Here is a 21,797-nt window from a genome sequence, read left to right as displayed (position 1 = left end):
GTAACAAATGTCTACAATAATATGTATGACGAATTTGGAATTGTAATTAGATCGGAAAAATGTGGACCAACAATAAAAATTTGACACAAATATGTAGAAAATAATTTTACATATAATATATCCTCCTTCCATTCCACAAAAATAATTTTCTTTGATGTTTTATAGTTAAAACACACATTAAATCATTCTAACAAACATATTAGTCAGTATTTTTTGATCTCCAATAACTTTTAACCAATAGTAATTTAATAGAATCAATTAAATCTTTAATAGTTTTCAGTTTCATAGAAAACATAAAAATTTACTTTGTTAAACAATTTTTTTTTTTTTGTAAAAAAACACACTAACTTAATGGAACGGAAAGAGTAGAAATAATTAATTAATCATGGCGGCAGGGACTTGACTTTAGGCAAATATCCTGTTGGGCCTATGTTAGGCCAGTTTACAACGAAGAAGTAACTGAAGGAATGAGTTGGGGAAATGGAAAGCCCATCGTCTATTCGAATCGTTCTCACAATAAAATAAAAACAGAGAGATAATCAGGAAAATGGTGGCAATCACGTACGTGAAGTAGGGCTGGGCAAAAAGATCAAACCCGAAGAACCGAACCGAATCTGATCCGAAAAAGTAGTACTAAATCCGAACTAAAATTGATAAAAAATTCGAATGGGTTCAAATTTTTGGTATTTAAAGAACCGAACCCGAACCCGATCCGAACCGAAATTTTTCGGGTACCCGAATGTATCCGAAATAAATTAATATACCTATATATATTAACTAATTTTAGATTTAATGTGTATTAAAAGGCATCCAAAAAATATATGATACTTTTAAATTGTCTAAAATACTTGAAAAATATATATAAATAGTCAAAAGTATATGTCTAAATAGTTAAAGTATACTCAAAACACAATATTTAAGTTTTGGTATTTTGACACATGTTATTCAAATTTATATGTAATATATTTTTTGTTTATAGATTTTGTGAAGTTTGAAGTATATAATGAATTTTAAAATTTTAAAAATAATTTAAATGGGTTATCCGAACCCGAACCGAACCCGAACCGAAATTTATAAATATCTGAATGGGGCTGAATTCTTTGACCCCGAAAACCCGAAATCCGAATAGACCCGAACCGAACCCGAATGGATATCCGAACGCCCACCTCTAACGTGAAGTAGACCTGAGAGATAGTTCTCTACAGTTTTTGCTAATATTTGATAGTGACTGGATAAGGTTCCGAGTCTTGTAATCTTGTGATCCTTGGAGTCCTCATTGTACACCACAGGAACAAGAAATATCTAAGAAGTGAGTAGTTGTGTAACATTCTCTATATAGTAAATCACTGGGAGAACAGTCGTTAAATCGAGGGTTTTCTTTACGTTAAGGTTATATCAAGTCCAGTTAACTGTAAGCAATATAGTTCAACCATCGATCCTAAATTGACTAAAAGTGGTATTAGAGCTCTTAGGATATATATTTCACTGGACAAGATTAAAAAGAGGCATCATAAAGATGCTCTTCTCAGGTGAAAGATCATCCGCTGGTTTCTCTTAAGTGTGATCTACATCCACAAATCTTGGTGAAAGTGTTATCACATTGATTATCTCTGAAGCACACATCATTGTTACTCAAAAATAATTCCAAGTGAGACTAGAGAATCATAAAACCATATCATGTAAAATGCTAGGCCAAACTCCATTTTTCACAACAAAAGATTATTATTCCTAAACTGATCTTCAAAGAGATGTGAGATGATTGAAGATTTCACATCGGGGAGAAAGTTTTGTGAACGTAGGTAGCGCCTCTGAGATATCTAAGACGCTGTTGGTCACAGAAGAGAAATACAAAATGAGTTTCTTGAGGACTAGTGAGTTCTCAAGAATATACCTCAATACTTCAATCCATATCTTCTTCTTGTGTTTCGATACTTTGGTTCTCCTAATGTTTCTCGCTCTTTTCTTCCCAGCTTTCTCCACCGTGGTCACTTCTTTGACCTCAACACACTCAAGAGTACGTAGCAAGCACTGTGGCACATCGGTAAGTTCAAGATTCTCTGGTTTTAAGTCCTTCAAATAAAGCAAGTACTGCCCAACAAAATTAAAAAAAAAACCAAAAATAGGTAATATGTTCTTAGGCCAAAAAAAAAATCATAAAGTTTATAAGAAGAAGAATGTACCAAAGTGAGGTGTTTCAGTTTGGGGAAACCATCAAGAAAATGCGGCAAATTTTGTAATAAACCGGTGCAGAACGAAGCCTCTAAACGAGTTAAGTTGCGAAATTTGGTGAACGGTCCAGGTTTCATGCAAGAATAAAGGACCTGCAAGAAGAACATGAATAACAATTCATTTGGTGTTTAAAAAAAAAATTCATTCATTAATTGTTTGTCATAAATGCATCAAAGAGTATATGCATGTATTACCTCCAGTGTAGGCTGAGAGATGATCATATGTCTTACACTAGATATCCCGGTTAGAAAATCACTAATATTAGCTTTCTTCATCTGCAAGGTACCAGTGCCAAATTGTGTATCAATGTCGATCATGAATAAGGAACTCAGATTCTTCACCACAACTCTAGCAGAATGATCATCTCTGAAGTTCATATACTTAAGCCCCGGAGCATCAACCTCAACCGTATACTCTTTACCATAAATTCTTACGCTGCGGCTAAACTTCACACAAAACCTCTTAAGACAGTGAGATCTCACACGTAGAACAGGTACATTGTCATTAAAAACCCTAAAAACCGTCAAATCTTCGAGGACAGGACAGCCTGAGAGGAGCTTCTCTATGAACAAAGGATCTTGGGTGATAATGGCTTCAAGATGCATGGTCTTGAGACAAGGCATAGAAACAACAAACTCGGGACTCGCCATTCGTACGTTTGCTAGCTTCAGAGAAACCAAAGTGTTGCTCTTGTAAATGTCAACAGGCATAAGCTCTTTGGTGTGAGGCCAGTACCTGACTGTGCCAACAACGTCTAGCTTTTGAACTCCACGCTTAATCACTTCGGTGATCAACTCACTGATTCTGAAAAGATAAACACTGCACTCGTCGTAGTTTATATTGAACTTCTGGAGACGCGACTCACGGTTAATCTCGAGAAACCTGTCGATGAAGTTGTTGATGGCGCGTGGATTGGAGGAGTCTAGGGAGTGTAACTCTAGTCCTGGAACTTCAAGCCATAGATTTCTAAATCTCTTGGAGAGAAGGCTTGTCTTGACAGAATCTTTGGTAGGGAGGCATAAGAGAATCTGAGTTAACAAAGTGTCCGGAAGCGCGCTGAGTCCATGTGAACGATGATGACTCAAGGCTCTAACTTCCTTGTCAAGATAGTGTAGGCGGACTTCAAGATCTCGTGGATTCGTGTACTCCTCCTGGAAACAAGAATCAAAATAAATCAATAACAAGAAGGATATGATGAGTATATGGATAATCATATAGTTTGAGACGAACCTCTGAGTTGGCCGAGTTCATTAGTTTAGACTCTAGATAGTTTACGTATTTAGGGAGAATATTTTGGAGTCTTTTAGCATCAATCCTTCCAATAGGTTTCCGTCGTAAGATAACATTACTGGATGGAGGAGAGAGTGAGATTGTCAATATATACGTGAGAAAAAGGAATACAAAAATTTTAAGGAGATAAAAAGAAAGAAAGAAGATTGGTTACATTCTTGTTCGCATAGCTTGACGTAATGTCGCACTGAAACGATTCTGCCGAGGATGAACATTAGAAGAGTCCTGCTGCATCTTTGAGCAGGGATGAAGGAACGAACAAGAAAGGTTTAGCAATTCACAGTCGGAGAGGAAGAGGATAATCGGAGAAGAACGAGCAAGGATGGACAATTGGTGGGAATCAAAAAGCAAGGGTTTTATAATGGTCCCGTTTTATAGTGCTTTTTGTAGGCATAAATTTCTCAAAATTTAACTCTATTCTCTCATTAATTGAATTTCTTTTGGTAACCTTTTAAGTAACAAATTAAATATAGTTTTTTAGATTATGTGTTTGAGAAAAGAACCGTGACAAAAAAAAAGATCATGTGTTTTTTTAATTAGGTGTATATATGGAAAGTGAATTAAGTCGTTAGAAACTATTTTGTTTTCTTTTAATTAAATAACTCCATTGTCTTTCTTTGTTTGTTTCGACTTTTTTTTTTTTTTTTGTCAACTGGTCACTTTTAGACCTTTTAATCCTCAAACTGAGGTAAGTAGAGGTCGAACCCCCGACGTCAGGGCCCGAAGGCAGAGCTCAGCAGCCACTAGGCTACGAACAACCCGACGTTTGTTTCGACTTTTGATATCCTTTTTTAATATAAAAAGTCAATTTCTTCTTATTTCAAAAGAGAAATTTCTTTTTTTTTTAAACTTAAAAACTGTTGTAAAAGATTCATACATCCCTTACTTATTAATAGAGAAGCATTTTTAAAATCTAACCTTTATTTTGTATTTTATTTACAGGTTTGCCATTTAGCTTAGGTGTCATCACCACATGTCTTCTCAGCTAACTTTAAAAAAACCCACCATTTACTAGAAGAATTACAACCTATGCCATTGGTAACCATATAATATATTTACATTTTAAAATAACATGACATTGATTTTTAACAAAAACGAGACGAACCTATATCCCTTAATTAATTCTCTTGCTTTTATAATATTCACCATGTGAAACCACCATTCAATTGTTCCAATGGCATATGATGAAAACGATATGGATTTTTAATAATATCAATTCATATATTACTTGAGCCATTATAAACAACTCTTTCATTTCATTCTAAACCTGCAGCAATATTTGTATCAATGATCTATCATAAAATTACAGACACATGAATAACCAAAAATTGAGATTATTAAGTTGTTCATGTTGACACTTGCAATCTTCAAGTAATTTGCATACAGACCAAACAGCAAGGTCCATTGATATGAATAACCTAAACATGATCAACAAGCCAGATGTACTCTAATATGAAAGCCATATTGAAAAATGAACTAAACAGCAAGGTCCACTGAATCATACTACACTTAAACACCCTTGGTTTGATATATGTAGCGAAACAGAGTATACATTTAGTTGCGATAAACCTAAACCCAATTCAATTCAATGGCGTGTTTAATTATTTCAAGCTTTGCTTGGTTAATTTTACAAAAAAAGCTCTGTTAAAGACACTTACGAACAACACAAACATCTTAAGTGTACTTTAAGTTATTCTAAACAGAATATACATTCATGATATCTAAGGATATTTTTTCGTTCTATATGACAATGATTCATATATTGAAAAATTAACTAATCTTCATCAGTGTTCATTGTTCCATTGGTCTAACTGAATCCTTTCGAATAATACTACTATTTTGAGCCATTGTTCGTTCTATATAACTCTAAATCCTTAACCAAGTCCATAACAATGAGTATTATCAAGTTTAAAAAAAACAATGTAGCATTATCTGGTATTATGTTAACATATGAATGAGTTTTTTAATTATTATTTATGCCTTTTATTATGATAGAAGTCTTACGATTTTTTTTTTGTATCTTTAAAACTTATAGTATTCTTACTTTTGAAAATATGGAATATATGAAATATGGTAGTATTTTAAATGTTACACTTTGTGTGCACGGTAAATTAAAACTTTACTTATTTAGAGAAGTGTAATTCGGTAAGATATGCTTATGTGCATCAGATTTTACCGAACTAAAAGGCTTAAATTGTGGGCAATCAATATTCTACACACGTGATTGTATATGATCAAATGTATAGTAATAATGATTTTATATATATTGCATAAAAATACATATAATAATAAGTAGACCATATTCAACCACAATATACATATATTGCATAATATACGGTGGCATTTGATCAAATATATAGTAATAATGATTTTACAGATTTATGGTATGTATGGTATGTAAATGGTGTATGGTATATTTTTATTACCATCTACATTTATTGTACTTGATGTAATGATACAAAATTTCCAGTTTCGGGCAATCAAAATTAATTGCAACTTTATATATAGTAATGAAATTACAAATGTTTAACTCCTTCAATATTTATAATACAATAAATGTATGATATAGTACCGAATTTTAAACTTTGTATTATAACAATGCTTTAGTTATATATTTGGCATAACATGTTACGAAATTACCATGCTACTAATTACCTAATATGATTTTCTTTACAAAAACTATGAAACTACAAAATGTGTGATTAAAATATATGATAACTATTGATTTTGAATAATAAATATTTGATAACGTTTAATGTATCATTTATAATGTTTGTTAGATTTTATACTACTAAATAAATTAAAAAATCACATTAATCATGTCAAACAATTTTAAAAAGTTTGTATATGTTATATTATTATTTTTAAATAATTAAAAATTACTAAAACTTTTTAAAATCTCATATCAAAAATTTTGTAATCAATAATTTTTTTTTTTATCGAAAAATACAAATGATCATAAATCTGTATGAGTAAGAAGTTTCAATTAATATATATTCATAAAATTATTTAATTATATATATTATATATATATATATATATATATATATATAATAGTCTTACAATTTTAATTTGATCAAATCATTAAAATATATTTTACATACCTTTTGTTATAATAGAAAAAAAATTCTAAATAAAACATTATTTAACAAATATTTTACAAAATATCTCAATCTGCGAAGTATGTAAACAGAACATTAATATTTTAAGAACCCTCTAACTCTGCGCAAGGCGCAAGTCTTACCTAGTCTATCTTATTAAAACAGAAACATTACAACTTCTTCTAGGTAGATTTTAAAGTTGGACCTTATGTAATTAATGCTATATTATCTATTTATTATTAGACATGTCTTTTTATAAATAATTAATATCAACTATTACCATAGTTTTTCACTTCTTACCTTATTATTATATCCACTACGCATGTTTCTTTATATTACATATATTTAACTATAAACTAGATACATCTACTAGCATATTATACTATAAGATAGATTATTAATAATACATCTACTAACATATAATATTATACGACAGATTACTAATGATACAATATATTATCTGTATTCATTAACTTGCATCTATCAATATTAGCAATACTATGAAGACGACTAACTCTATACTTTGAACCTATAAACCATGATATACTAATTTATAACAAAAATGATATTACTGTTACAAATTAGTTTTTATAAAAATTATTTATAGCAGCAATTTGTCATATAAGATAAATTTAATCAAGACCCAAATATTTTTTTTCCTCTTCAGAAAAAAGAAACCTACGAATATATACCATTAAGTTAGCCAAAATCTTTCGAATAAATAGTAAATCTCACCAACCCAAAAAATGAATTAAAAATATAACAAAAGATATTATGTTTGAAATTTAGCTCACTGGATTGGGTATAAATCTGTTCATTTCAGGTATGAGTTCTTCGAGTTCTCAACATTTGGATCTAAGTAGGTATTTGATTTCTTTTTGTCCGGGTCGATTTTTTTTGGTTCCGGATCATTCTAACTTTTTTATATTATAAATCTTAAATAATATACAACATGTATATAAAATATGTGAATCAAAAGATAAACCCGCGCAGGCGCGCGGGTCATGATCTAGTATCTAATTAACTCCACTACTTATTGCACATGCATAGCATAGACCGGCATAGCCGTCGCAATTACCTTAATAAAGATTTCCTTTCCACCCAGCAAAAGCAGTTTAATGAACCAACCCCACAGTCGATCATAGATGTAGGCCAGTATTTCCGTTTTGGATCCACTAAAGCATTTATGTAACCCCAGATAAAACCATGATCCTCCCTCATTTAGGGTACCTGTAACTCCCTTGATTGCTTCTTTAGATGCTTCAGCTACCTTAGCTCCAAAAGCTATAGCCGATTCAGCAATGCTCGTCTGTTGGCCAGTAGCTCTTTCATACACTTTCAGCAATGCTTCATCGCTACTTTGCACCAAGAAATCTCGTCAAATGAGTTTTCTGCCAAAATGAATTTTTCCTTAAAAACGCAAAATCAAAAAATTTCACGCTAAAACTGTTGTCATACTAAAACTTGAAAATCAAATTTTTTCATCAAAACTGCAAAATCAAATATTTTCTTGCAAAAAAATTCGGCCATGCCGGTAAGGAGATTGAACTGCTCTCTCTGGGTGGAAAGGAGATTTTGATTATGTTCAGTCCCATTTTATAGACTAATTATGTTGAGTCCCATTTTAGTCATGCATGTCTCAAAGTTAGAGTTAAAGATTTTAATACATGGCTAATCCTGTTAGGTGTTCCAAAAAAAAAGGCTAATCCTGTTAGGTTGAGCTCATTTTAGAATCCCTACGTGTCAAGAAAATTAAAAATATAGAACCTTACTCAAGGTAGGTTTGAGATGGATAATTTTGAAAGAAAATGGATTTGGTATGCAGTACAAACTCGTAGGTCAACTAGAAATCCAGGGTATATCATCGGTTCTTGATAAATGCGATACACTATTAAAAGAGTTAAATAAGCAAGAGGAAGGAGTTGATCCGATAACTTATCCGCTAAAGTTGGCAAAAACCCCGGAGTCAAAACCTTGTCAGAAATTGTTGGAGTGATATGATTCTGAAAAACGTTATTCATGACTATCATAATAAAAACTTAGCGAAATTGAATTCATCTCAAGCACATCATTGTTATTTAAAATAAAATCCAAATGAGACCAGAGAATCATAAAACCAAATCCGTAACAAAAGACATTATTCCTAAACAGATATTCAGAGAGAAGTCAGATGACTGAAGATTTCACATCGGGGAGAACGTATTGTGAATGTAGGAAGCGCCTCTGAGATATCTAAGACGCTGTTGGTCACAGGAGAGAAACACAAAACGAGTTTCTTGAGGACTAGCGAGTTCTCAAGGATATACCTCACTATTTCAGTCCAAATCTTCTTCTTGTGTTTCGATACTTTAGTTCTCTTGCTGTACCTCGCTCTTTTCTTCCCAGCTTTCTCCACCGTGGCCCCTTCTTTAATCTCAACACACTCAAGAGTATATAGTAAGCACCGAGGCACAACGGTAAGTTCAAGGTTCTCCGGTTCTAAGTCCTTCAAATAAAGCAAGTACTGCACAACAAAATAAAAAAACAAAATTAGGTAATAATGTTCTTAGGCCAAAAAGATCATAAAGTTTAGAAGAACAAGAATTAATATGTACCAATGTGAGGTGTTTCAGCTTCGGGAAACCTTCAAGAAAATGTGTCAATTTTTGTAATAAGAGTGTGCAGAAGGAAGCCTCTAAACGAGTTAAGTTGAGAAATTTGGTGAACGGTCCATGATTCATCCAAGAATAAAGGACCTGCAGCAAGAAGAACATAATAACAATTTATTTGGAGTTACCAAAAAAATAATAATAATAATAACAATTCAATAATTGTTTGTTATTACCTCGATTGTAGGCTGAGAGATGATCATATGTCTTACAGTAGATACATCTTTTAGAAAATCACTGATATTAGCTTTCTTCATCTGCAAGGTACTAGTAGTGGTAATACCAAGACTGAACTGTGTATCAATGTCGATCTTGAACAAGGAACTCAGATTCTTCGCCACAACTCTATCAGATAGATTATCTCTGAAGTTCATATACTTGAGCCCCGGAGCATCAATCTCGACCGCATACTCTTTACCAGGAATCATTCTCTCGCGGCCAAACTTCACACAAAACCTCTTAAGACAGTGAGATCTCACACGTAGAACAGGTACATTGTCATCAAAAACCCTAAAAACCGTCAGATCTTCGAGGACAGGACAGCCAGAGACGAGCTTCTCTATGATCAAAGGATCTTGGGTGATAATGTCTTCAAGATGCATGGTCTTGAGACAAGGCAGAGAAACAACAAACTCGGGAGGATTCGGCATTCGTACGTTTGCTAGCTTCAGAGAAACCAAAGTGTTGCTCTTGTAAATGTCAACAGGCATAAGCTCTTTGGTGAGAGGACGCTCGAGTGTTGCAACGTCTAGTTGTTGAACTCCACGTCGGTTAATCACTCCGGCGATGAACTCCCTGGTCCCATGGTGATAAGCACTGCGCCCGTCGGACGTTATCTTGAGCTTCTGCAGACACAAGCCACGGTTGATCTCGAGAAACCTGGAGATGAACTTCTTGATGACGGGGGGTACATGGGAGTTTATATCTAGTCCTGGGACCTGAAGCCATAGATCTCTAAATCTCTTCGATATAAAGCTTGTCTTTATAGAATCTTTGGTAGGAAGGAATGAGAGTATATGAGTTATCAAAGCGTCAGGAAGCGCGCTGAGTCCATGTGAAACTCTCATAGCACGGTGTTCTCTGAACTTCTTCTCAATGTAATGTATGCGGACTTCAAGATCACGTGGATTCGAGTACTCCTCCTGGAAACAAGAACCAAGCATGCATGAAGAGTGAACTGTATATATATGGATTAATCAGAATTGGTATAACGTTTTGAGACGAACCTCTGAGTTGGCCGAGTTCATTAGGTTAGACTCTAGATAGTTTATGTACTCAGAGAGAAACTTTTGGATACTTGTAGTAGGATTCGTCAGAGTAGGTCTCTTCCGTTGTACGATATCATTACTGGAGAGATTGAGATTGTCATACGAGAAAAAAAAATATAAAACTTTTAAAGGAGAAAGAAGATTGGTTACATTCTTGTTCGCATAGCTTGACGTAATGTGTCATTGAAACGATTCTGCAGAGGAGGAAAAGAAAAGAGTCCTGCTGCATCTTTGAGCAGGGATGACTGAAGAAAGGAACGAACGAACAAGAAAAGTTCAGCAATTCACAATCGGAGACGAAGAGGATGGTCTGAAGACGAGCGAGGATGGACACTAATGGGTGGGAATAAGAAAAACAAGGGTTTTATAAAGCTTTTTATACGCATAACTTTATAAATATATTTCCTGAAAATTCTAACTCTATTGTCTCTCATCATAGAATTTCCTTTGGTAACCTTAACAAATTAAATCGAGTTTTTTAGATTGTGTGTTTTGAGTTTTCATTAGGTGTACATAGCATACATACATGGAAAGTTAATTAAGTCGTTAGAAAATATTTGGTTTTCTTTATATATTCCTAAATTAACTCCATTGTCTTTCTTAGTTGGGAAATTTATTTCTACCACAGATTTAATATCACTTTTTAAATTTACCATTAATGAATAAGTATTTTCATAAGTACCATAAATTTGTGATAAATAACACTAAGCTATTTTTTACAAAAATATTTATAAACCCAAACCCTTTAATACTTTTTTTTTTTTGAACAACTCCAAACCCTTTAATACTAATCCCTAAATTATAATCACTAAAACCTAAATCCAAATATTAGTATATTTTTAATTGATGGTATTTTGAAAAAAATAGTACTTAATTTATGGTATTTTAAACAATTTTTCATTCTTAATTTGTTTTTGATATATGAATTTTGATACTTTTTTTTAATAAAAGGTCAATTTCTTATTATTTCAAAAGAGAAAATTCATCCTGCTCAATTTCTGCACAAATATCTTTCAGCTGAAAGACAACGTGAATACTTAAGGACATACACAAGCTGATACCGATCCACCGACTGCATTCGACGCAATAAACCATCGGCTGCCTTGTGTTTCTTCTTGGGCAAGTAAACACGTTGCAACTTAGCGTAATAGCAGGAACGTGACATCATTGAACATAACATCGTCATTGATCAATTCGACTTGCTGTGGTATAAGGAGTGATTTGTATTACAGTCAGGGGATGTGGAGCATCTTGACAGTGATTTTGAACGGTGGTGTTGTGTTCATGTGACAAAATCTATAAGAACTCTTTTTTGTCCGAGAAGCTTTTAACTTTCTTTAATTGTGTTGGATTTGATTTTTAACACACCGAAAAACATTTTGATGTCCTTTATTTCATTCTTGTTTTTTGATCTGTCATTCAAAAAAGTGGAACCTTATATAAAACTTACGGTCGTGACTCGTGTAGCAATACTATGACTTAGCTTTTTGTACACCGGAGAAAAAAAAACACAAGGTTCAAAGAGATTATTCCTTCCTAAACTGATCTTCAAAGAGAAGTCAGATGATTGAAGATTTGACATCCGGGAGAACGTATTGTGAACGTAGGAAGCGCCTCTGAGATCTCTAAGACGCTGTTGGTCACAGGAGAGAAACGCAAAACGAGTTTCTTGAGGACTAGCGAGTTCTCAAGAATATACCTCACTAGTTCAATCCAAATCTTCTTCTTGTGCTTCGAGACTTTGGTTCTCTTGATGTACCTCGCTCTTTTCTTCCCAGCTTTCTCCACCGTGGCCCCTTCTTTAATCTCAACACACTCTAGAGTACATAGTAAGCACTGAGGCACAACGGTAAGCTCAAGGTTCTCTGGTTCTAAGTCCTTCAAATAAAGCAAGTACTGCCCAACAAAATAAAAAACCAAAATTAGAGGTTTCTTAAGCCAAAAATCATAATGTTTAGAAGAACAAGAATATGTACCAACGTGAGGTGTTTCAGCTTCGGGCAACCTTCAAGAAAATATGGCAACATTTGTAGTAAGACGGTGCAGAACGAAACCTCTAAACGAGATAAGTTACTAAATTTGGTGAACGGTCCATCTCCCATGCAAGCATAAAGGACCTGCAAGAAGAACATTACTAGCCATTTGGTGTAACAAAAAAAACAAACAATTCATTCATTGTTTTGTTATAAATGCATGGCATCACAGATTATTACCTCGAGTGTAGGCTGAGAGATGATCATATGTGTTACACTGGATACCCCTTTTAGAAAATCACTGATAATAGCTTTCTTCATCTGCAAGGTACTAGTAGTCCCAAGGACAACACTGAACTGTGTATCAATGTCGAACTTGAACAAGGAACACACATTCTTCGCCAAAACTATGTCAGAATGATCATCTCTGAAGTTCATATACTTGAGACCCGGAGCATCAATCTCAACAGCATACTCTTTACCAAAATTCTCCCGGAGCGGTCAAACTTCACACAAAACCTCTTAAGACGCTGAGACCTCACACGCAGAACAGGCACATTGTCATCAAAAACCCTAAAAACCGTCAGATCTTCGAGGACAGGACAGCCAGAGACGAGCTTCTCTATGATCAGAGGATCCTTGGCGATAACGTCTTCAAGGTGCATGGTCTTGAGACAAGGCAGAGAAACAACAAACTCAGGAGGATTCGGCATTCCTACGTTTGAGAGCTTCAGAGAAACCAAAGTGCTGCTCTTGTAAACGTTAACAGGTAAGAGATCGTTGGTGAGAGGACGCTTGAGTGAGCCAACGTCTAGTTGTTGAAGTCCACGGTTAATCACTCGGGAGATGACGACACTGATCACGTGGTGAGGAACATTGCTGCGCCCGTTGTACGTTATCTTGAACCTCTGCAGACGCGAGTCACGGTTGATCTTGAGAAACCTGGTGATGAAGTTCTTGAAGGTGGGGGCGGGGGGTCCATGGGAGTGGAACTCAAGTCCTGGGACCTGAAGCCATAGATCTCTAAATCTCTTCGATAGAAAGCTTGTCTTGATAGAGTCTTTGGTAGGAAGGTATAAGAGTATCTGAGCTATCAAAGAGTCCGGAAGCGCGCTGAGTCCACGTGAAAGTCTCATAGCACGGTAACGAGACCATTTTTCTCTAACTTCCTTGTCAAGATAATGTATGCGGACTTCAAGATCTCGTGGATTCGAGTACTCCTCCTGGCAACAAGAATCACTAATCATCAAGAAGAACTAGAAGAATGAAACTATCAAAGTTTGAGACGAACCTCTGAGTTGGCCGAGTTCATCAGCTTAGACTCTAGATAGTTTATGTACTCAGAGAGAAACTTTTGGATACTTCTAGTAGGATTCGTCGGAGTAGGTCTCGTCCGTTGTACGATATCATTACTGGAGAGATTGAGATTGTCATACGTGAAAAAAAAGAATATAAAACTTTTAAAAGAGAAAGAAGATTGGTTACATTCTTGTTCGCATAGCTTGACGTAATGTGTCGTTGAAACGATTCTGAACAAGAGAAGAGTCCTGCTCCTGCTGCATCTTGAGCAGGAATGGAAGAAACAACAGTTCAGCCATTCAACAATCGGAGAGGAAGAGGATGATGGGAGAAGACGAGCAAGGATGGACAAAGGGTCGGAATCAACAAGCAAGGGTTTTATGATGCTTTTTGTACGCATAAAAATTTAATATATTTCCTGAAAGTTTAACTCTGTTGTCTCTCATTAATTGAAGTTCTTTTGGTAACGTTTTAGTTAAACAAATTAAATATAGTTTTTTAGATTGTGTGTTTGAGTTTTAGTTAAGCGTATTAGATTTTGATCCGCGCTTTAAAGCGCGGACATTTGTTTTTTTTGACGATTTCGAGAAAAAAATTGCTTGAATTTTAAAGTTTTTAATTGGAAAATTTATAATTTAAAGTTTGTTCTAATACAATGTTTGAGTTTAAAGTAGTGTTTTCATATTCGATTTTGACCTATAGTTGAACTTATAGATCTGGCAATCCATGTATAATTAGATTTGTATTTTATGAAAAAATCTTTAATTAAAAATCGATAAACTTAGTAAAAACAAAAACTTGCTACAAATCCGTGATCTGATACTAACTGTTCCGATAAAAACTCAGAAAATCCAATAATAATTGTTTTAAAAATTTATTAAATTATTCAAATACTTATTAATATTATATGAAATTGAATAAATGTGTCATTTCTAAAACTTTGTTGAATTCTTTGTAATGTAGTTTGAAGAAAATGAATAAATAGTTATTAGAAAAACATAATATCTTTTTAATTTCATATATATATTCATATTTGATCACAAGATTAGTAAATAATGCTATACACGAAAATAATATTTAAAAAGTAGTATTGTCTTGTAAATATGATGAAAACTCAATGGCATAATTCAAAATGCATTAAAATAATATTTTTTAAAAATGGTATTATCTTGTAAATATGATGAAAACTCAAGGATAGAATCCAAAATTTTAAAAATAAGATCATGCTTTAATAGTATAGATATATAGCATTAAATCATTAGAAAATATTTTATTTCCACAGCAAAAATTCACGTTTCTTTAAGCAATAGATAATTCACTTATTTTAAAAGACAAAATTCACTTACAAGTTACAAACTGTTGTAAAAGTTCCATACATATCTAATTAATTCCCCCAACATTCTATTGGGGTCTCTCTCTCCTCTCGTCGAACTCTCTCTTCTATTGTTGACCGACGTTTCTGTTCTTCTCTTTCGAAATCGACTTCGGTTGAACATTTGATTTGGTTTATCTTACTGTTTTTAAAGCACATGATAAACATAATCAGTCTCAAAAGAAAACAAGCAAAAGAGGCTGACAACATACTTGTGAATCTGTAACTAGGTAGAGGATTTGGGAATTACTGAAGGAAAACGACTTCAATAGTCCAAAAAAGAGTTTTATTCTTAAACTCTGCTTTGCTAATGCTTACATGTCTTTTTTTGCGTGATCATTTACTTAAGGTAAGTGTAGCAATACTATAACTAAGCTTTTTGTACACTGGAGAAGGAAAAAAAAAGCACAAGGTTCAAAGAGATTATTCCTTTCCTAAACTGATCTTCAAAGAGATGTGAGATGATTGAAGATTTGACATCCGGGAGAACGTATTGTGAACGTAGGAAGCGCCTCTGAGATATCTAAGACGCTGTTGGTCACAGGAGAGAAACACAACACGAGTTTCTTGAGGACTAGTGAGTTCTCAAGAATATACCTCACCACTTCAATCCAAATCTTCTTCTTGTGTTTCGATACTTTGGTTCTCTTGATGTACCTCGCTCTTTTCTTCCCAGCTTTCTCCACCGTGGTCACTTCTTTGACCTCAACACACTCTAGAGTACATAGTAAGCACTGAGGCACAACGGTAAGCTCAAGGTTCTCTGGTTCCAAGTCCTTCAAATAAAGCAAGTACTGCACAACAAAATTAAAAACCAAAAATTAGGTATTACGTTCTTAGTTAAAAAAACCATAAATTTTATAAGAACAAGAATGTTGTACCAATGTGAGGTGTTTCAGCTTCGGGCAACCTTCAAGAAAATGTGGTAACGTTTGTAATAAGATGGTGCAGAACGAAGCCTCTAAACGAGATAAGTTACTAAACTTGGTGAATTGTCCTTGTTTCATCCAAAAATTAAGGACCTGCAAGAAGAACATAATGACAATTCATTTGGTGCTACAAAAAATAAAAAATAAATAATAACAATTCATTGATTGTTTGTTTGTTATAAATGCATCACAGAGTATCTGTATATGTGTTACCTCGAGTGTAGGCTGAGAGATGATCATATGTCTAACACAGGATATCCCTTTTAAAAAATCACTGATAATAGCTTTCTTCATCTGCAAGGTACTAGTACTGCTGCCAAGAACAAGACTGAATTGTGTATCAATGTCGATCACGAACAAGGAACTCAGATTCTTCACCACAACTCTATCAGAATGATCATCTCTGAAGTTCATATACTTGAGACCCGGAGCATCAATCTCAACCGCATACTCTTTACCAAAAACTCTTCTCTGGCGGCCAAACTTCACCCAAAACCTCTTAAGACTGAGAGATCTCACACGCAGAACAGGTACATTATTGTCATCAAAAACCCTAGACACCGTCAGATCTTCAAGAACAGGACAGCCTGAGATGAGCTTCTCTATGATCAAAGGATCCGTGGTGGTAATGTCCTCAAGATGCATGGTCTTGAGACAAGGCAGAGAAACAACAAACTCGGGAGGATTCGGCACTATTCCTAAGTTTGCCAGCTTCAAAGAAACCAAAGTCTTGCCCTTGCAAATTTGGAAATGCATGAGATCTTTGGTGAGAGGACGCTCGAGTGTGCCAATGTCTAGTTGATCAACTCCACGTTTAAGCACTTCGACGATCAACTCACTGATAAAGGGATAAACAGTGTTCCAATCGTCGTACTTTATCTTGAACTTCTGAAGGCGTGACTTAGGGTTAACAACGAGAAACCTGTTGATGAAGTTCTTGATGGCGGGTAAGTCACTGGAGCATAAATCTAGTCCTGGGACCTGAAGCCATAGATCTCTAAATCTCTTCGATATAAAGCTGGTCTTGATAGAATCTTTGGTAGGAAGGTATAAGAGTATCTGAGTTATCAGAGTGTCCGGAAGCGCGCTGAGTCCATGTGAAAATCTCATAGCACGGAGACGAGATAAGCGTTCTCTAAATTCCTTGTCAAGACAATGTAGGCGGACTTCAAGATCTCGTGGATTCGAGTACTCCTCCTGGCAACAAGAATCACTAATCATCAATAACAAGAAGAATGAGTATATGGATAGTTTGAGACGAACCTCTGAGTTGGCCGAGTTCATCAGTTGAAACTCTAGATAGTTTATGTACTCAGGGAGTATCTTTTGGAGTCTTATAGCATCAGTCCTCGGAGTTACTCGACGTTGAAAGATATCATTACTGGAGAGATTGAGATTGTCAATACGTAGAATATATAAAAACTCTTAAGGAGGAAGAAGAAAGAAGATTCTTACATTCTTGTTCGCATAGCATGACGTAATGTGTCATTGAAACGATTCTGAACCAGAGAAGAGTCCTGCTGCATCTTGAGCAGGCATGAAAGAAATAACACGAAAGGTTCAGCCATTCATTCACAAGCGGAGACGAAGAGGATGACGAGCAAGGATGGACAATGGTTGGAAATTAAAAAAACGAGGGGTTTTATACGCTTAACGGCTTAAGTTAAATGTACTTCCTGAAAATTTAACTCTATTGTCTCTCACTAATTGAATTTTCTTTTGGAAACCTTCCAGTTCACAAATTAATTAGAGTTTTTTAGCTTGTCTTTGAAATTTAATATGGGAAGTTAATTAAGTCGTTAGAAAATATTTTCTTTCCTTTTCATATTCCTAAATTAACTTTATTGTCTTTCTTAGTTGTTTTGCCTTTTCGGGCCTGACTGGTGTAACCGCAGCGGTTGCGGTTGCGGTTGCGGGAGTTTGCGGGTGCGGGTGGTTGCGGTTTTAAACGTTTTTTAGAGATTTGTACGACTGGTATAGCTGTTAGAAATTGTTGCGTTTGCGGGACTCTTATGACTGGTAAACTACAAAACGCAACATCTGTTAAATAATAATTTAACAATATTTACATTTTATGTAATTATAAAAATATTAGAAATCATAATAATATGATAAATATAAAATTTATATTTATAAAATCATATTATTCAATTTTAAAAATTTATAGAAAATATTTTAGTTTTGAATTTTATAATATAAATTGAAATATAATATGAATACATTTTACAATTTCTATTATTTCAATTGAAAATTTTTATTGGATATTTTTAGTATCATTTTTATTTATTCTGTTTTTAAAGAAAAAAATTTACCCTCCCGCAACCGCCCGCAACCGCAAACGCTAGCTGGAACCAGCTTTTGATTTTAAGAGGTTCGGAGCGGTTTGAAGCGATTTGTAGCGTTTTCTATGATTGTTTCGAAACGCCAACAACCGCTATAAACCGCAAAAGCTGCGTTTGCGGGTGGTAGCGGGAAAACCAGTCGGCACCTTAATACAATTTTTATATTTGTCCAAAAAAAAAATACAATTTTTACTATGTATAAATCAATTTCTTCTTATTTCAAACGAGAAAATTGTTTTTCTTTTTACTTAAAAACTGTTGTATGTACTGGAACGGTATGCAAGCACCAATGAATTTGAATGGAAAGACGATAAGTAATTCAGCGTTCACCAATTACAAAGTAAACACCATCATGCGAGAGAGCTTTTAATTTACACCTAAATCTCATTTAAACTTTAACCAAGGTGACTGTAAAAGCGACGATAAAAAACAACCCAAAGCAGAGCATCCTAAAAGAAATTATAGCAAGAGGGTAATCCAGAAAGAAAAAGACAACATTAGACAAGGACAAAGCACACATCAAGATGCAGAGACATCGCGTTTGCTTAAGAGATGTTCATCGCTTCTGCGTGATAGGTTTCGAGATCCTTGTCTAGTTCTTCAGCCGACTTCTCCACCGCCTTCTTTCCGCCTCGGCCGCCTTTATTCCCTCTTCCACCACCGGCTTGGCCTCGGCCTCTACCACGAAACCCTCCTCGGCCACTTCTCACACCACCTCCTTGTTGGTTTCCACTGCCATTAATAGAATGTATGATATGATTAGAACATAAAACCTATGCCTGATCGGTCAAAATATGATTAGATGAAAGCGAGCAACGGTCTTAAACATACATTGGAAGGTGTCTAATAGAAGGAGCTGCACTTCTTCCTCTTCCTCTCCCACCTCTAACTCCTTGTCTGCAAGAATCAGACACTTAGTCTTGACGTTTGATCATCAAAGACGCGTAATTCTAAACTATGCTACGAGAAATGGCTACATACCCAATGGAAACAGTTCTCTTCATTCTTCCGTTCAACCCGGTTACATTAACACGAGCTGCAAGGGGAGCAACCCCATTGTTTCCACCCAGAATCTCCAGTTTCATCGACCTTCCATCTAACAGGACATTGTTGTATCTCTTCATAGCTTGAAATGCATCACTTCTTCTCATGTACACAACTTCTGCCGAGCCCTGTATCACACACAGTACATCGGTAAATAACAGGTAAACTAGAGCAGAGAAAAGGAAACCGGAAGTTAAGATATGTTGGAACTTACATTTGGACGCCCGTTCTGGTCATAGTGAATTGCATATCTTTTCATCTCTCCAATCTCACCAAAGAGTTCCTAGATACCACAGTAGTAACAACGTTTTCTCAGGAAACTCCTCATCAAACCATAATAACAAAGCACTGACTGAACCATAGAAGTCGGAGGCTATACCCTGATATCTTCATTTGTGACTCCCTGATCGAGGTTGGTAACATAAACAGTGGTTCCAACTTCTATGCCGGTTACTCCAACGGATCTCATGCTTTCTTCAAACAAACCATTCTGCCACGGCAAGTTCTTCTTCCTGCGGTTAAGCTGTTAAGTGGAACAGATAAAGTCAGCCAAAAGGGTCTGTAGAATCTTGAAGCGCACACTAATCAACAAAATTTCTTGAAAGACGAAGAAGCCACCCTTTTATCTGAAAGTCCTAAACCAGTCAAAGAAAATAGCTCCACGAAGAAATAGTGAAACAAGCAAATTTTGATCGACTTCATACGAATCTCACTGGTGCTATCACAGTCTCTGATGCCAAAAACTTAGTCCTTGGAGAATCAAGAAACTGAGACCGCCATCAGACTCCAAAGAAACCCCAGACGTAGCAAGAGGCAGAACATGAACATGAACTTCACGCATGTTGCAAATTCCTCAACTTAAAGGGATAGGCCATCACAGATATAGTATTTACAGTTAAGTTTGCTGAATCCCCCCCCCTACCACCACAAAAGTCACCAATCGAGATGACCCTAGGTGGACTAATAGAGCTCCCCCGCCTAAAGTACAATGAGTGACAAAAGAATCCAAAAACTTCTGCTCATCTACGCATGTTGAAATCATCATATTTGGCCATACAGACCACTAAGAGACTAGGAAGAGGCTTTTCTAAGAAAACTCTCTCCATAAACTACATGTTAGAAGAGCCTTTGTAGTCTGCTAGTCCCACCAGAGGAAGGTTTGAACGCTAAAAGGTGTGTCATCATCTAGGCGTATGCAAAATCAAAAGTGCTTCTCCAAGAAACTTAAGAAACCCGCTTATCAATCAATATGCTTCGTTATTTGGTTCCAATCATACAGAGAGAAGATCCCAGATTCGTGAGCTTGCCTTGTTGGAAAAGGATGATGGCCTAGCCTTCACAGCAAGAGGACCTCTACGAACAGGTCCACCAGCTCCTCTTCCACCTCCGGTTAAACCTTTAGCTCCAGATCCACCGCGGGAGACTCCTTTACCACCAGACTTTTTAGCGGCCTTGCTCCTCTTCACCATATCGTCAAGAGACATACTCAAAGGGTCCGACATCTTCAGCTCAATTAAATCTGCGATAATTATGAAAAAATACAATCAAATTTAACAAATCAAAGCACAGAGATATAAATTCAAATCTCATATATACAAATCAAAGATCTGACGGAAACTCGTATCTAAAAGCGCTAGATCTACAGATTTCAATACTCTAGAAGTGAAAACGAATCGAATTAAATCAGGTGAACAATTAGCAAAAGAAGGATCGAAATTTTTACCAGATGAAAGCTCAAGCGAGAGAGATTGAATGAATGAGATGTAGAGATCGGCTCGCACGAATCGATAGGAGAAATTAGGGATTTTATCGTCTTCGAGAGTTTGGGAGAAAGGGGGAATGTGGTTTTCGGCTCGAGGGAGAGAGAGAGATATTTAAATAGGTCTAGGTCAATGGGGGCAAACTTGTTAATAGTTTTGATTATTGGGGTGTTTTTCGTCTTTTTAGTTTAGATATTAATTGGAAAAACCAAAGGGTCGGCGATAAAAGAGAACTTGCCAGCTAAGAGACGTGTTATACGCGTTTTGCTAAAAAAAATCTGTGTTTACAAAATTAAGGACTAGAATTAGCGAAACACACATCTTAATATGATTTTTTTGACCCAAAAAAGTTCTTAATAGGATTTAAAATAGGCTTTTAACCAGCAAATTGATGACAAAATAACTAACAAATCCTTCATAATCACAGCGTGCCTGCATAAGATACTAATTACGAATTTTACCAATCTATTTTTAAATCTCGACTACCATATCTCGTGATTTTTATCTGACAAACCAAATAGTGTTTGCAATAATTTAAATTT

General features: G+C 35.2%; 5 protein-coding genes across 6 annotated transcripts; all 5 read right to left on the bottom strand.

Annotated features, from left to right (window-relative positions):
* Positions 1-1,696: 1,696 nt before the first annotated feature.
* Positions 1,697-3,849, bottom strand: LOC108816794 (putative F-box/FBD/LRR-repeat protein At5g44950). The gene is made up of 5 exons (XM_056990495.1): positions 3,674-3,849; positions 3,460-3,577; positions 2,424-3,380; positions 2,181-2,321; positions 1,697-2,088 (listed from the first exon to the last, which is right to left on the bottom strand). The coding sequence occupies exons 1-5, from the start codon at positions 3,751-3,753 to the stop codon at positions 1,741-1,743; spliced, it is 1,644 nt and encodes a 547-aa protein (XP_056846475.1). The 5' UTR covers positions 3,754-3,849; the 3' UTR covers positions 1,697-1,740.
* A 4,888-nt stretch (positions 3,850-8,737) lies between these two features.
* On the bottom strand, positions 8,738-10,911 carry LOC108834812 (putative F-box/FBD/LRR-repeat protein At5g44950). Its single transcript, XM_018608134.2, has 5 exons — positions 10,687-10,911; positions 10,495-10,615; positions 9,445-10,410; positions 9,215-9,355; positions 8,738-9,123 (listed from the first exon to the last, which is right to left on the bottom strand). Exons 1-5 carry the CDS (start codon positions 10,698-10,700, stop codon positions 8,776-8,778), a joined length of 1,590 nt encoding a protein of 529 aa, XP_018463636.2. The 5' UTR covers positions 10,701-10,911; the 3' UTR covers positions 8,738-8,775.
* A 1,017-nt stretch (positions 10,912-11,928) lies between these two features.
* Positions 11,929-14,201, bottom strand: LOC108834810 (putative F-box/FBD/LRR-repeat protein At5g44950). The gene is given in 6 exon segments (XM_018608133.2): positions 11,929-12,432; positions 12,513-12,653; positions 12,750-12,994; positions 12,997-13,732; positions 13,801-13,921; positions 13,995-14,201. Coding segments are annotated over 6 exon segments (1,704 nt in total). The 5' UTR covers positions 14,108-14,201; the 3' UTR covers positions 11,929-12,084.
* A 1,063-nt stretch (positions 14,202-15,264) lies between these two features.
* On the bottom strand, positions 15,265-18,194 carry LOC108851144 (putative F-box/FBD/LRR-repeat protein At5g44950). The gene is made up of 5 exons (XM_056990715.1): positions 17,565-18,194; positions 17,373-17,490; positions 16,323-17,306; positions 16,062-16,202; positions 15,265-15,974 (listed from the first exon to the last, which is right to left on the bottom strand). Exons 1-5 carry the CDS (start codon positions 17,675-17,677, stop codon positions 15,627-15,629), a joined length of 1,704 nt encoding a protein of 567 aa, XP_056846695.1. The 5' UTR covers positions 17,678-18,194; the 3' UTR covers positions 15,265-15,626.
* Positions 18,195-18,815: 621 nt separating this feature from the next.
* Positions 18,816-21,374, bottom strand: LOC108817760 (THO complex subunit 4C). Of its 2 annotated transcripts, none has more exons than XM_018590546.2 (7): positions 21,219-21,374; positions 20,803-21,014; positions 19,875-20,018; positions 19,710-19,778; positions 19,433-19,623; positions 19,283-19,348; positions 18,816-19,183 (listed from the first exon to the last, which is right to left on the bottom strand). In XM_018590546.2, exons 2-7 carry the CDS (start codon positions 20,995-20,997, stop codon positions 18,997-18,999), a joined length of 852 nt encoding a protein of 283 aa, XP_018446048.1. In that variant the 5' UTR covers positions 20,998-21,014; positions 21,219-21,374; the 3' UTR covers positions 18,816-18,996. The 2 variants fall into 2 exon arrangements, with proteins under 2 accessions (XP_018446048.1, XP_018446049.1); XM_018590547.2 differs by having other exon boundaries at positions 20,114-21,014; positions 21,219-21,297.
* Positions 21,375-21,797: the final 423 nt, after the last annotated feature.

The sequence above is a fragment of the Raphanus sativus genome, chromosome 7 (genome assembly GCF_000801105.2).
Source record: "Raphanus sativus cultivar WK10039 chromosome 7, ASM80110v3, whole genome shotgun sequence".
Lineage (NCBI taxonomy): Eukaryota > Viridiplantae > Streptophyta > Magnoliopsida > Brassicales > Brassicaceae > Raphanus > Raphanus sativus.
Note: the sequence above shows the minus strand (reverse complement) of the source record. Positions and strands in the feature narration are given on the sequence as shown.

Bases quoted from the DNA above. Each gene is read 5' to 3' on its own strand.
- LOC108817760 (XM_018590546.2), bottom strand. From the start codon at position 20,997: ATGTCGGACCCTTTGAGTATGTCTCTTGACGATATGGTGAAGAGGAGC. The intron at 19,624-19,709 runs GTAAGTTCCAAC...TGTGTGATACAG, and splicing joins ACCAGAACGGGCGTCCAAAT to GGCTCGGCAGAAGTTGTGTA. The intron at 19,349-19,432 runs GTATGTAGCCAT...TGATTCTTGCAG, and splicing joins AAGAGAACTGTTTCCATTGG to ACAAGGAGTTAGAGGTGGGA.
- LOC108834812 (XM_018608134.2), bottom strand. The intron at 10,411-10,494 runs GTTCGTCTCAAA...TCTTGTTTCCAG, and splicing joins TGAACTCGGCCAACTCAGAG to GAGGAGTACTCGAATCCACG. The intron at 9,124-9,214 runs GTACATATTAAT...TTTGTTGTGCAG, and splicing joins AGCTGAAACACCTCACATTG to TACTTGCTTTATTTGAAGGA.
- LOC108851144 (XM_056990715.1), bottom strand. From the start codon at position 17,677: ATGGCTGAACCTTTCGTGTTATTTCTTTCATGCCTGCTCAAGATGCAG. The intron at 17,491-17,564 runs GTAAGAATCTTC...CAATCTCTCCAG, and splicing joins CATGCTATGCGAACAAGAAT to TAATGATATCTTTCAACGTC. The intron at 16,203-16,322 runs GTAACACATATA...TTCTTCTTGCAG, and splicing joins TCTCTCAGCCTACACTCGAG to GTCCTTAATTTTTGGATGAA.
- LOC108816794 (XM_056990495.1), bottom strand. From the start codon at position 3,753: ATGCAGCAGGACTCTTCTAATGTTCATCCTCGGCAGAATCGTTTCAGT. The intron at 3,578-3,673 runs GTAACCAATCTT...TCCTCCATCCAG, and splicing joins CAAGCTATGCGAACAAGAAT to TAATGTTATCTTACGACGGA. The intron at 2,322-2,423 runs GTAATACATGCA...TTCTTCTTGCAG, and splicing joins TCTCTCAGCCTACACTGGAG to GTCCTTTATTCTTGCATGAA.